Below are 14291 nucleotides of genomic sequence, written 5' to 3' on the forward strand. Positions count from 1 at the left end.
GACTGAATAGAAGCTGACTCAAGATCCAGGCTCAACAATGGCTGCGCCCCTTATGACATACCCAAAACAAGACAGTCGCTTCTACCATCGCAATAGACAATTGTCTGATTTTACCCCATAGCGCAAATTCTCCGAGCAAGAAAGACAAGTTACCCTGGCCGATCCTAACAGTGATCACAACGAGACACTCATGACCTCATATGGTACATCCTCTCTCGCAGTCCAAAAATTTAATGCAAGTGTCTCACTCTGACACTAAGTGTAATGTATCAGAATGTTAGGAGCTTGCGAAATAAAATAGAGACTATGGAGCAAATCCTGCTAGCAGGTGAATTCGATATCTTAGCTATATCCGAAAACATAACTTGAGCACAAGCAACAGAACATAGTGATAGCTACACCAGCAGGCTATGTGGTGGAGTTCACCTCCAGGAGGAATAGAAGGGGAGGTGGTATTGCTATGTTCTTCAAAGATGCACCCTTCAAATTGATCAACACTAGCATTGGCACATGATGCAAGCTTATATAGCATCAGGAAAAGAAAAAAACACACAGACCCTTCTCATTTCACCCATCCACAAGCTCCAAATGTTTGTCTAGTTCTGCCTTGAATCTGTATAAACTTCTACAACAGATGGAAGTTTGTTCTAATCAATCAACCACCCGCTGACTAAAGGCAAACTTCCGCACATCTATCCTATAACTGTCTTTCCTCAATTTGAATTTATGCTCAAGCCATTCAAGGCTTTATACACCTCAATCAGATCACCTCGTAGGTGCCCAAGTCTCCCAGACACTGTAATTTGCAAAACTTAAGCCTTTCTTCGTAAGAGCAGCCCTTTGTTCCATTCATTAATCTTTTTGCCGTTCTCTGTACTCGTTCCTACAGCTCTACAGGGATAAGGTGGTGATTATCCACTTGTATAAGGCAATGGCCAGGCCACACCTTGAGTACCGTATACAGGTCTGGAGGCCTCATTTTAAGAAGGATGTAGAGCTGTTGGAACGAGTACAGAGAAGGACAACAAGATTAGCGAATGGAACGAAGGGTTGCTCTTACGAAGAAAGAGCTTAAGTTTTGCAGATTACCGTGTCTGGAGACTAGGCATCTGATAGAGGTGTATAAAGCACTGAATGGTTTGAGCATGCTCAATGCTGATGGGATTCTTCCTCTTGCTTAGAATAATCACCTGAGAGGGCATAAATTCAAATTGAGGAAAGACAGTTGTAGGATAGATGTGCGGAACTTTGCCTTTAGCCAGCGGGTAGTTGATTGGTGTAACTGACTTCCGCCTTTTGTTGTGGAAGTTGATAGCATAAATAAATTTAAGTCTGAGCTGGACAGGTATTTGGAATGAATAGAGGGGTGAAATGGGAGTGTTTTTTTTTTTTTTTTTTTTTCTTTTGGCTGATTCTGCATAAGCTTGCTTTCTTGCATCATATGCCTCTACTAATGCTAATGATCAAAGTTGACAGTTATACCATTAAGTTAGGAACCCAACTAAAATATCTGGGTATTATTCTAGATTCCAAACTATAATTTCACTCCACTTGCAAAATCTACAGAAAAAAAGTAAGAAAATACTCTGCCCTTGTTGCTTGAGTGAGCTGGCAAGACTGGGACCTCAAATGGCACACCCTCTCACTCTTATATAAAGCTATATTGTTGCTTGTGATCGTTTATGCTGCAGGGGTCTGGTTTCTCTGGGCAGTCATTAATCGAATCAAAAGTAGCATCCTTCTAACAATTACATGCACCTACTCTACAGTGAGAACGCCGGCACTCCAGGTTCTTGCAAGTGCAATCCTCCTGGAACTGGAGGTTATTTGTCATGGTCTTCACTTCTGTATTGCTGGGGGCTTCTCTGTTATTCCCTTTGAATCAGACTTGGCAGACTAAATGGATTGACTCACCTAAGGGTCCTATTATGAAAAAGGATATACCTAACATTGCTCAAGTGTTTCCTAAGTCTCTTACCTGGTTTTCTCCTGGCCTTCACACACCCCTTTATTCTAATGGGGAATGGCTCCAACAGTGAACTGTTCTCCCTGGGTATCTCAGAGGAACAACACTGTGTGTGGCATTGAGAACTGGAACCATATCGTCTATGAATGTCCCTTGTACAAAGAAGTAAGATCCATCCTTTATATCACCATTCAGAGCATTGCCCATGAATAGGAATACCTTTTCATAAACAACAAGAACTACTACAAAGCTTTCTCATGATTTTCTCAGGATCTGTTCGTATGGAGAAGATCATTAACCCCACGTCCTGGGTCACTATAAGCCAACAACTCTTAGTTCAAAGGATCGCTCTGCTGACCTTCCTGGGCATACATACTGATGCCCCAACCTAGACCTCTACTGCTTCCTTTACCTATCCTAAAGTGGAACAGACTATTCTTCCTGGATTGTCTCACTGGAAATACTTCCTGCGCCTGACTTCACTTCCCGAACTTGTCCAACAACAGACAAACCCCAACTAGACCACTCTCAACCTAAACCTGACCTGAAATACATGACTAGCTAACCCTCCATGAGGGTAGAATCATGCTAACCTAAACTACAGGGTAGGATTATCACAAGCTAATCCTGGGTCTCACAGGATAGGATTGCAAACCCTGAATATGCTGGTTATCCTATCCAGCTGCCAATCCTGCATACGTTGGATAGGATAACCTTGCTAAACCAGTCACATGGCTAAGTCTTTGTGGGTAGGATGTTTCTAACCCAGTCCTTGGACTGGGTTAGAAACATCCTACCCACACTGGGTTAGCAACTTCAGTAGCCTAAATACCAATTGGTAACTTCACCCAGCACCACTAATGTTTCATCACTGATAACTGGGGGGAAGCCTTCTTCATCCCTGCACTCTTACTTTACCCCCCCTCTACTTTTATGTACTCTTTTCTGTACTTAGCTCACACTAATTTTTTTTTTTTTTTAACTTGGTCTCTGACCAGGAAGCTCAGGCTACCCTGGCGGAGACCAGCCAGAGAATAATGGCAGCCTGGTTACCTCCTAGCGGTGTGTGTAGGCAACATGGTGTTTCATCAGAGGCCGGAATACAACAGAACCCAACACAAACACTTTTCTGGCTTTTACAGTGGTACTGTATTTCTTCACAAGAGTACTTATGGTGCAGATATGGGAAACCACTGGTGACACCCAAGCCAAACACTATGCTACACACCCACCACTTCGCTTTTACCAGATTGCTCTGGCCAAACAAAAACATCCTGAGGCCCAGTCTATTTGTTTTGTCTTCCCCAACAGTTTATAGTTATGTTACTGTTTTTTTTTTTTTTTTTTTGTGTATAGCCTATTTCAACATAAAAATTCACTGTCGTTAAATATTTAGCCCCACCCTACCATTGCCTTATACATCTCAATTTCAATCAGCTCTGAGAGATGCCTGCTTTATGCCATTTATAATGGCATAAAGTAATAGTGATAAAGTATGTTGTGATCCATTTATGATATTATACTTCTCAAGTTGTGAAATCTATTTTCTAGTTATGAACCTACTGTATCTTTATAAAAAAAATTAGGGAGAATAACTGTATTCACACAATTTTGTAAATTAAATTGAAAAAAGATGCTTTACTCTTTTCTAAGATCGTACATAAGACTTTGACAATTTATATCATGGACTGAGCATTTTTAAAATTTTTTTTCCCTGAAAATCAGTATGAGGAATAAGTCAAAAATTGAGTCCTATACATTTAGATCATAAATTAGCAGGTATCTAGAACAATTTACACCCAAAATATATATAATACATAAACATAATTCATCTACGAGTATGTCAGCTAATAACTTTTATTAGAAAATAATTAATGCCGCCCAAATTTTTTTACATATACAGCCATTTTTTTTTTTTAATCATCCATATATATTTACAATAAAATCTTATTATACAAACACTATGCTGATATTTTCACTAACATCAAGCAGTTCTAGTTTAGAATTGAATGATGACTTGCAATCCTCCAGAAATAAATTCCAAGGTTCAATAAGTATATTTTGTTCACAATACATTACAGAATACTGGCAGTTGAGTTGCCATAGATTACTGGCAACAAATAATACAATCCACAGTTCGCAAAGACTAGTGTAGTGATGGTTTTCAGTTTTAATGCAATACTACTACTGCACAATTTTACCTTTCGGTATTCTGCAACGTATTCACAATATGGTCTTTAATAATAGGTATGGCTGAAGAAGCCTTTGGTATTAATAAGCGGTCCATATTTGTAATAATGTATTCACCACCAGAACTAGAACTCTGATAACCATACTTAAATGTTATAAGTTCTGGTTGCTTCCTCTTACTTGTTATTTTAACTATGGAAGAAAGTGGATGTCTGGACACAATATGAGCAAAACCTTTTTTATGAGAAGCTTCTCTCAGTAAAAACAAGTGGGAGTCTGTAACAATTAGGTAGCTGGAAAAGAAAAGCAAAACAAGTATAACTTTCAAACCTATTAAAGTTCTTATAATTTCATTTGTAAAACAATTTCACAGGTGGAATCAATTTTAGAAATATATATTTTTTAAAAATAATTTATCAGATTAAATGTTTATTTACTGTGTACAGAATTTGCTGCTGCTAACTGCAACATTGTAATTGTGAGGTGCTAATACTACCTGCATTGAAGCATCTATTAAAAGCCAAATTAGATAAAACAAACTACAAAAAAATAAGAAAATATGAGAAAAAAAATACAACTGTCATTAACTAATAGTAGGTATGGCTGAAGAAGCCCTTGGTATTAATAAGTGGTCAATATTAGTAATATTCTCATATTTTCTATTATGTACAGCTTTGCTATCCAGGGAAGCAAAACTGTACAGAATATTGAAAAGATAAGGTGCAACTATTACCTGGAATAACACAAAAGAAAGATTGGAGGGACACAGAGACACATCCGACAATGTAATTCCCCAAACATTTTCATTTCTATCATGGCCCATTTGTTACCAGGGAACCAACCTTGGAAGCCCAGTGTGAATGATAGACAGATTAAATTGGAAACAAGCACTTAAAATATAAAAAGTAAACTTCAATGTAGAGGGGTGCCCCAAAAACCTCTCTCAAGATTCTAGACTATTCAAAAATTGGTAGTTGGGTTAACTAATGACATGTCACTTCTCTCCCCATTCTCACGAGTTCAAGGTTATGACTGGAGCAGATGAAGAATTTTGAGCATTTGCAACCAGCTAAGTTTTTTGGAAATTTTTGTCAATTTTGACTTAACTTACTGAATTGTGTTCAGAAAATAGTTTAAAAATCCAAGTAATGTTTTTTGGCTTATTTTTATTGATTAGAGGTTTTGTAAGTTACGACTTAATATTCATAGAACTTGTGTCCTGATTTAACCTTAACATTGTATCACATAACTAGTTTGTTTGTTATTTGGTTTTTAGGAGCATTAGCAACTAAGGCCATATTGCTCCGGGTATTTGGTTGTCACAGGCTCGAACCCTGGTCTAATCAAGAAGCATGTGCTACGCACTGCTGCTCCTGCCCACCTGGCTACGGAGGTGCCCATATAGTGTGTGGTGCAGAGTGGTGGAACAGTATGGTTTTAATATAGCTGGAGAGAATATTACATGGTGGTTTTCCATGAAGGCCAGTTTTTCTATAATGACCACTCTTATACCATATGAATATTAGGATGTTTAATTAGCTAGTAACCTATACTAATCCCTATACATTACAGGAACTTTTCTGCAACCCATCCTCAAGACCATACATAGCTTATTTTATTAAGGATAGAAAGAAAGAAAGAAAGAAAAAAAAAAAAAAAGAATTGTTTTATTTTATTTTTTTGTACATCTTATAAATATTATGATGTTAATATTAATATAAAATATACAAAACTTCTAGTTGATAATTACAATTTAATTAATTACTTATTAGCATTAGCAGAGGCATACGATGCAAGAAAGCAAGCATATGCAGCATGCCAAAAAAAAAACAAAAAACATCCCATTTCCCCCTTGATTTGTTCCAAATGCCTGTTCAACAGCCTTAAATTTATTTAGGCTATCAACTTCCACAACTACAGATGGAAGTCTTTTCACCAATCAACTACACACTGGCTAAAGGCAAATTTCTGCAATCTATTCTACAACTGTCTTTCCTCGATTTCAATCTGTGCCTCCTCACATTCTTAATTTGAGAAAGAGAAAGAAATCCCATTAGCATTCAGCTTGCTCAACTCATACAAGGCCTTATACACTTAATCAGATCAGATCGCAGGTGCCTACTCTCTAGGCACTGAATTTGCAGAAATTAAGTGTTTCTTTATAGGCACCCCCTTTGTTCCCCTCACCAATCTTGTTGCCCTTTTTTGTACTTATTCTAGCAGCTCTATGTGTGGCCTGACCCCGCTAAATCATATCCCTGTCCCCGCTATAAAATTCCTATATATCACTAACAAGACTCCAAAACCTGACCTGGCAGCCTGTCTGCACTGTTCAGCAAACTTCATATTTGAGTTCACAATTACTCCCAGGTCTTTTTAACTTTCGACTTCCCTGAGTACCACACAGTTGGTACATTTCTCTTTGGTTATTGCTACCCATATAGAGTACTTTGCATTTGTCAATGATAAACTTCAGTTACCACTTCTCAGCCCATTTGCCCAACTTATCTAGATCAAGTTGGACTAGTATACTGTCTTTACTGTCGTTAACAACCCTGCCAACCTTTGTATCATCTGCAAACTTTAAGGCACAAAAGGTGATATAGTTGTACACGTTGGCACTAATGATATTAAGAGTAGGAGACCGGCGGAATTACTTAACAAGTACAGGTCACTGTTGAAAAAAAGCCGTGAATTCGGGTTGAATTTGAAAGTGTCTGCAATTCTGCCCAGACACGATAGGAGGGAGTATATGATGAGAGCCCTGTCCCTGGAAAGATTGTGCAAGGCTCACAAGAGGTAGAATTTTTTTCAGCCTGGTCTGTACTTGTTAACAGGAGAGACTGCTTCTACAGGGATGGGATACACTTAAATAGAAAGGGTGCAAGAATGTTTGCTGATGCTATCAAGGTAGTGTTAGGTGGGTCGGAAAACTGATAGAGGGGGGGATAAAAGGACTAATAGATTAACAGTAGCCACTGGCAGAGGTGAAAGCGATTCTTGCACTGCTTCTACTGGAATGAGCCGCAGCCTGGAAAATAAGATGCAGGATATTTCAGAGACTGCTGGGAATCATTTGGGTACAAGTAAACACATGGGTTGTGTCAGGGTAGTTAAGAAAAAGAACAGGTGCATGTATATACCAATGCTAGGAGTTTGGTAAATAAATTTGATGAATTTGAGGTATTTCTCAAAGCATCAAAGGCGGATATTGTTGGGATATCAGAGACGTGGTGTCACACAGATATAAGTAATGCAGAACTGGAATTTGGGGAGTACAAAGTCTACAGAAACGATAGACTGGATAGGAAGGGAGGAGGGGTTATGCTATTCGTTAAGAAATACATAAAATCCAGGGAAGTGAAGACAGTTGACATTGCTGGACAGTGCAGTGTCGAGTCAGTTTGGTGTGATATAAGCATTGGGAGATCAAAATTGAGAGTAGGAGTGTGCTATAGGCCTAAAGAGTATAATGAGAAAACTGATGAGTACTGAAAACTGATAATGAGAAAAATGATGAGTATAATGAGAAACTGTACAGGGAAATAGTGTGGGCCAGTAAATCAGAGAGTCTTATAATGGGGGATTTCAATTTCCCAGATATTGACTGGAATTTGGGGACTGGTCAATCACACACTAGCTAGGCTTTTGTGGATTTATTGGATGATTGTTTTCTACATCAGCATGTTCGGGAGGCAACTAGAGGGAGTAATACTCTTGATTTAAATATCATTAGTGATTCTTCATGCATTAAGAATCTGCAGATAAATGAACCACTAGGTGGTAGTTCACAGTGTGCTGAAGTGGATTTACACAAAGGGGTAACTACCATTAGGAGTAAAGGGAAGGGTTATTGCTTTCGTAAAGGCGACTACGATGGACTGAGACAGTATTTAAATTCTATACAGTGGGACCAACTGATGATGCTACCAACAGCAAATTCAAAATAGGAAGCATTCAAAGAACTTATCTTCGAAGCTATAAGGCTTTACATACCGACTCAGAAATATTGTTCAAAGTTTTGGCCTAAATGGATGTCAGATGAACTAATGAGACATATGGCAGAGAAGAAAAATGCATGGGATACTTACAAATTAACACATGACACAGAAGCCTATGATAGATACAAGTTGATCTGTAACCAAGTTACAAAGGAGGTTAGGCAGGAAAAGGCAGATTAGGAGAAATCTTTGGCAAGGGATGCAAAGAAAAACAGCAAAGAGTTCTTTACTTATGTAAACTCTAAAATGAAGGGGATGAATCAGATTGGTCCACTTGATATCGATGGGTGATCTGTTGATGATCCTGCTCAGGTAGCTAACAAACTAAATGAATATTTTGCATCGACATTCACACATGAGGAGTTATTCAGCACGGGGAATTCCAGAGATGTATTCAACTCTGGCAGTAAGCTAGAGAATCTTGTAATAACTGAGAGCAAAGTGGAGGAGAAATTGTTGAAGGTAAATACAAGAAAGGCACCTGGGGTGGATGGGATCTATCCAGTTATATTAAAGGAGGCAGCAAAGGAAGTACCCATGGACTGGAGATGTGCAAATGTGACACCAATTCACAAAGGAGGATCAAAGGGCGACACAAATAATTATAGACCTGTTAGTTTAACCTCTGTTCCTGGAAAATTAATGGAGGCACTGGTTAAAGAAGCACTGCAGGATCATCTAGACAAGACTTCAGTCATAGCTCAGACACAGCATGGTTTTGTTAAGGGGAAGTCTTGCCTGACCAATTTGATTGGATACTATGATGCAGCCACAAAAGAACTGGATGCAGAGAATAACTTGATATTATATACTTGGATCTTAGAAAGGCTTTTGATACTGTTGCACGTGGAAGGCTGCTGCACAAATTGGAGCAGTGTGGCATTGGAAGCAAATTGCTTCTATGGATAAAGGGGTGGTTGAGGGGGAGAAGACAGAGAGTGGTAATCAATGGACACTGCTCATCGTGGACTAAAGGGAGTCTGCTGACGAAGCTACTAGGAGACGGTTGTGTTCAAAGCCACTAAGTGGATTTTTCTTATTTATTGATTTGAAATTATTGTTTTTCTAAAACTTTTGATTTAAATTTAGTAGTATAACATTATTTTGTGATTTTCTGATTAATTTGGTGTATTTATTCTTTACTCGGCCTTGTAATTGCATAAAAGTATCGGTAAGGGTATCCACGTGTTTGCAACTCCGCTGAACGAGAAGTTCTTTAGCCATATTTAGCCGCTTGATTGAATATTTTTTACATCGAATTATTTCTGTAAGTAGCTTATAGACCTAGTAAGGATCGTTAGTTTATTCTGAATTGAGACAGCGAGATTTGAAAGTTAATTAATACTTAAGTGTCCGTAGATTTACCATTCGAACTTCCCGGCTTTGTGATACGATAGTTATATGCTGTACTAGACAGCGTTAGTTGAACTTCATTAGCAGTTACATTGTACTTTTAAATAAATACATATAACGACTTAGATTATAAACGTAACATAATTAATTATTAACATAATTAATAACATAACATAATTAATTATAATTAATTAATAAATTAATAGAATCATGACTCAGACCAGAGCAGCAAAGCAAAAGGCTCAAGCTAATGGAATTGCTGTGGCTCAGAGCAGAACTGAGGGGGGGCAGTTGTCCTCTGACTCACAGCCTTATAAAATGCACTGTTTGCTTGATGTTTGCAGAGCAATTGGGTAGTACGGGACATGATACTGCCAGGAGGGATGTCTTTGTGTGTGCCCGATGCAAGGAGTGTATCGATATCAGGCAACAACTCAGCGTTCTTGTGGGCCTATATGAGAGCTTGAAGGACAGGGTGGATGCCCTCGAAGAAACTAAATTGAGGGGCCCATCAAGCTCTCAGCTGCCCACATGAACGATAGAGCTTGCACTTGGGCATCACGTGACACAGAGGCAACCCCCAAGGCAGAATGCGCTGGTCCCGAAGGAACTAGTAGTTGTTGGTGACTATTGTCAGGGAAACGGGGAACATGCTTTGTAAAAAGGATAGGTGGAACAGGACCAGGGTATGTCTGCCAGGTGCAAAGGTTAATGATGTTGTAGAGCGAATATCATCTTTTAAGGGCACAAAAGGTGATATAGTTGTACACGTTGGCACTAATGATATTAAGAGTAGGAGACCGGCAGAATTACTTAACAAGTACAGGTCACTGTTGAACAAAAGCCGAGAATTAGGGTTGAATTTGAAAGTTTCTGCAATTCTGCCCAGACACGATAGGATGGAGTATATGATGAGAGCCTTGTCGATCAATTCGGCCCTGGAAAGATTGTGCAAGGCTCAAGGGGTAGAATTTTTTTCAGCCTGGATTGTACTTGTTAACAGGAGAGATTGCTTCTACAGGGATGGGATACACTTAAATAGAAAGGGTGCAAGAATATTTGCTGATGCTATCGAGGCAGTGTTAGGTGGGTCGGAAAACTGCTAGCTTGGGGGGAGACAAAGACCAATAGATTGACAGTAGCCACTGGCAGAGGTGAAAGAGATTCTTGCACTGCTTCTATTAGAATGAGCAGAAGCTTGAAAAACAAGATGCATGATATTTCAGAGACTTCTGGGAGCCATTGCGGTACAAGGAAACACATGGGTTGTGTTAGGGTAGCTAAGAATAGAAACAGGTGCAGGTATACTTGCGTGTACACCAATGCTAGGAGTTTAGTAAATAAATTTGATGAATTTGAGGTATTACTCAAAACATCAAAGGCAGATACTGTTGGGATATCAGAGACGTGGTGTCACACAGACATAAGAGATGCAGAACTGAAATTTGGGGAGTACAACATCTACAGAAAGGATAGACAGGATAGGAAGGGGGGAGGGGTTATGCTATTAGTGAAGAAACACATAAAAACCAAGGAAGTGAAGCCAGTCGACATCGCTGGACAGTGCAGTGTTGAGTCAGTTTGGTGTGACATAAGCATTGGGAGATCAAAATTGAGAGTAGGAGTGTGCTATAGGCCTAATGACTCTGATGAGTATAATAAGAAACTGTACAGGGAAAGAGAGTGGGCCAGTAAATTAGAGAGTCTTATAATGGGAGATTTTAATTTCCCAGATATTGACTGGAATTTGGGGGCTGGTCGCTCACACACTAGCAGGGCTTTTGTGGATTTATTGGATGATTGTTTTCTACATCAGCATGTTCGGGAGGCAACTAGAGGGAGTAATACTCTTGATTTGATTATCAGCAGTGATTCTTCATGCATTAAGAATCTGCAGATAAATGAACCACTAGGTGGCAGTGATCACAGTGTGCTGAAGTGGGATTTACTTAAAGAGGAAACTACCATTAGGGGTAAAGGGATGGGTTATTGCTTCCGTAAAGGCGACTACGATGGACTGAGACAGCTGATGATGTTACCAACAGCAAATTCAAAATGGGAAGCATTCAAAGAACTTATCTTGGAAGCTACTAGGCTTTACATACCAACTAAGAAATATTGTTCAAGGTTTAGGCCAAAATGGATGTCAGATGAACTAATGAGGCATATGGCAGAGAAGAAAAATGCACAGGATACTTACAAATTAACACATGACACAGAAGCCTATGATAGATACAAGTTGATATGCAACCAAGTTACAAAGGAGGTTAGGCAGGCGAAGGCAGATTACGAGAAATCCTTGGCAAGGGATGCAAAGAAAAACAGCAAAGAGTTCTTTACTTATGTAAACTCTAGAAGGAAGGGGATGAATCAGATTGGTCCACTTGATATTGATGGGTCAACTGTTGATGATCCTGCTCAAGTAGCTAACAAACTAAATGAATATTTTGCATCGACATTCACACATGAGGAGTTATTCAGCGAGGGGAATGCCAGAGGTGTATTCAACTCTAGCAGTAAGCTACAGAATCTTGAAATAACTGAGAGTAAGGTGGAGGAGAGGTTGTTGAAGATAAACACAAGAAAGGCACCCGGGGTGGATGGGATCTATCCAGTTATATTAAAGGAGGCAGCAAAGGAAGTAAGCAAACCCTTAGCCATAATTATGAGAGCTTCCTTGCACTCAGGGGAGGTACCCATAGACTGGAAAGTGCAAATGTGACCCCAATTCACAAAGGAGGATCAAAGGCTGACACAAGTAATTATAGACTTGTGAGCTTAACTTCTGTTCCAGGAAAATTAATGGAGGCACTGGTTAAAGAAGCACTGCAGGATCATTTAGACAAGACTTCAGTTATAGCTCAGACACAGCATGGTTTTGTTAAGGGGAAGACTTGCCTGACCAATTTGATTGGATACTATGATGCAGTCACAAAAGAACTGGATGCGGGGAATAGCTTTGATATTATATACTTGGATCTTAGAAAGGCTTTTGATACTGTTGCACATGGAAGACTGCTACACAAATTGGAGCAGTGTGACATTGGAGGCAAATTGCTGCTATGGATAAAGGGGTGGTTGAGGGGGAGAAGACAGAGTGGTAATCAATGGACACTGCTCATCGTGGACTAATGTTATTAGTGGAGTCCCTCAGGGCTCAGTGTTGGGTCCATTATTGTTTTCTGTATTTATAAATGATATTGATGATGGTATATCAAGTTTAATGTCCAAGTTTGCAGACGATACAAAGGTAGGCAGGGTTGTCAAGGACACTACTGACACTATGCTGCTGAAACAGGATCTGGAAAGGTTGAGCAGATGGGCTGAGAGGTAGCAAATGAAGTTTAACATTGACAAACGTAAAGTACTACACACGGGAAACAGCAACCCCAGAGCAACGTATCAACTCTGTGGTACTACACTGACAGTGGTAGCGAATGAAAGGGACTTGGGGGTGGTTGTGCAGGCAGATATGAAGTTCTCTGAGCAGTGCAGACTGGCTGCAAGAGTAGCTCTTGGAGTATTGTCAATGATATACAGGAATTTTTCCAGCAGGGATAAGGAGGTGATTATTCCCTTGTATAAGGCAATGGTCAGGCCACACCTAGAGTACTGTATACAGGTCTGGAGGCCTCATTTCAAGAAGGATGTAGAGCTGCTGGAACGAGTACAGAGAAGGGCAACAAGATTAGTGAATGGAACAAAGGGGTGCTCTTATGAAGAAAGGCTTAAGTTTTGCAAATTACAGTGTCTGGAGACTAGGCACCAGTGAGGTGATCTGATAGAGGTGTATAAAGCCTTGAATGGTTTGAGCATGCTCAATGCTGATGGGATTCTTCCTCTAGCTCAGAAAAATCACCTGAGAGGGCATAAATTCAAATTGAGGAAAGACAGATGTAGGATAGACGTGCGGAAATTTGCCTTTAGCCAGCGGGTGGTTGGTTATTGGAACAGACTTCCATCCCTTGTCGTGGAGGTTGATAGCCTAAATAGGTTTAAGGCTCAGCTGGACAGGTATTTCAAACGAACAGAGGGGTGAAGTGGAAGTGGTTATTTGTTTTTGGCTGATGCTGCATAAGCTTGCTTTCTTGCATCAAATGCCTCTACTAATGCTAATGCTAACTTGGACATTAAACCTGATATACCTTTATCAATATCATTGATAAATATACAAAACAACAATGGGCCCAACACCGAACCTTGGGGAACTCCACTAATAACATTTGTCCATGAAGAGAAGTGTCCATTGATTACCACTCTCTGTTGTCTTCCACACAACATCCCTTTATCCATTGTAGCAACTTACCCTTAATGCCATACCTCTCCAGTTTATACAGCATTCTTCCATGTGCAACATTATCAAAAGCTTTCCTGAAATCCAAGTATATGATATCAAAATTATTTTTGACATTCAGTTCCTTTGTGACCACATCATAGTATCCAATCAAGTTGATAAGACAAGACCTCTCTTTAACAAACCCATTTTGTGTCTTAACTATTACTGCAGCCTTGTCTAGATGATTCTACAATGCTTCTTTAACCAGTGATTCAATTCTTTCCCCAGGAACACAAGTTAAACTAACAGGTCTGTAGTTACTTGTGTAATGTTTTGAACCCCCTTTGTGAAGTGGTGATACGTTTCCACACCTCCAGTCCATGGGGACCTCCCTTGAGTCCCAGGAAGCTCTCATAATTATAGCTAAGGTTTTGCTTACTTTCTTTGCTGATAGATCCCATCCACACAATGTGCCTTTTTTATATTTCACGTGAACAATTTCTCC

The 14291-nt window shown here is 39.5% G+C and overlaps 1 protein-coding gene across 1 annotated transcript in view; it reads right to left on the reverse strand.

Moving 5' to 3' along the window:
- Positions 1 to 3939: 3939 nt before the first annotated feature.
- Positions 3940 to 14291, reverse strand: part of TBC1D23 (TBC1 domain family member 23) — a 249771-nt gene continuing 239419 nt past the window's right edge. Inside the window, exon 16 of the mRNA XM_090381875.1 lies at positions 3940 to 4449. Coding sequence (XP_090238001.1) covers positions 4164 to 4449 — 286 coding nt within the window. The 3' untranslated portion in view covers positions 3940 to 4163. The remainder of the gene's footprint in view (positions 4450 to 14291) is intronic.

The sequence above is a fragment of the Mastigoproctus giganteus genome, chromosome 9, assembly GCF_048544385.1.
Source record: "Mastigoproctus giganteus isolate SK-2022 chromosome 9, ASM4854438v1, whole genome shotgun sequence".
NCBI lineage: Eukaryota > Metazoa > Arthropoda > Arachnida > Uropygi > Thelyphonidae > Mastigoproctus > Mastigoproctus giganteus.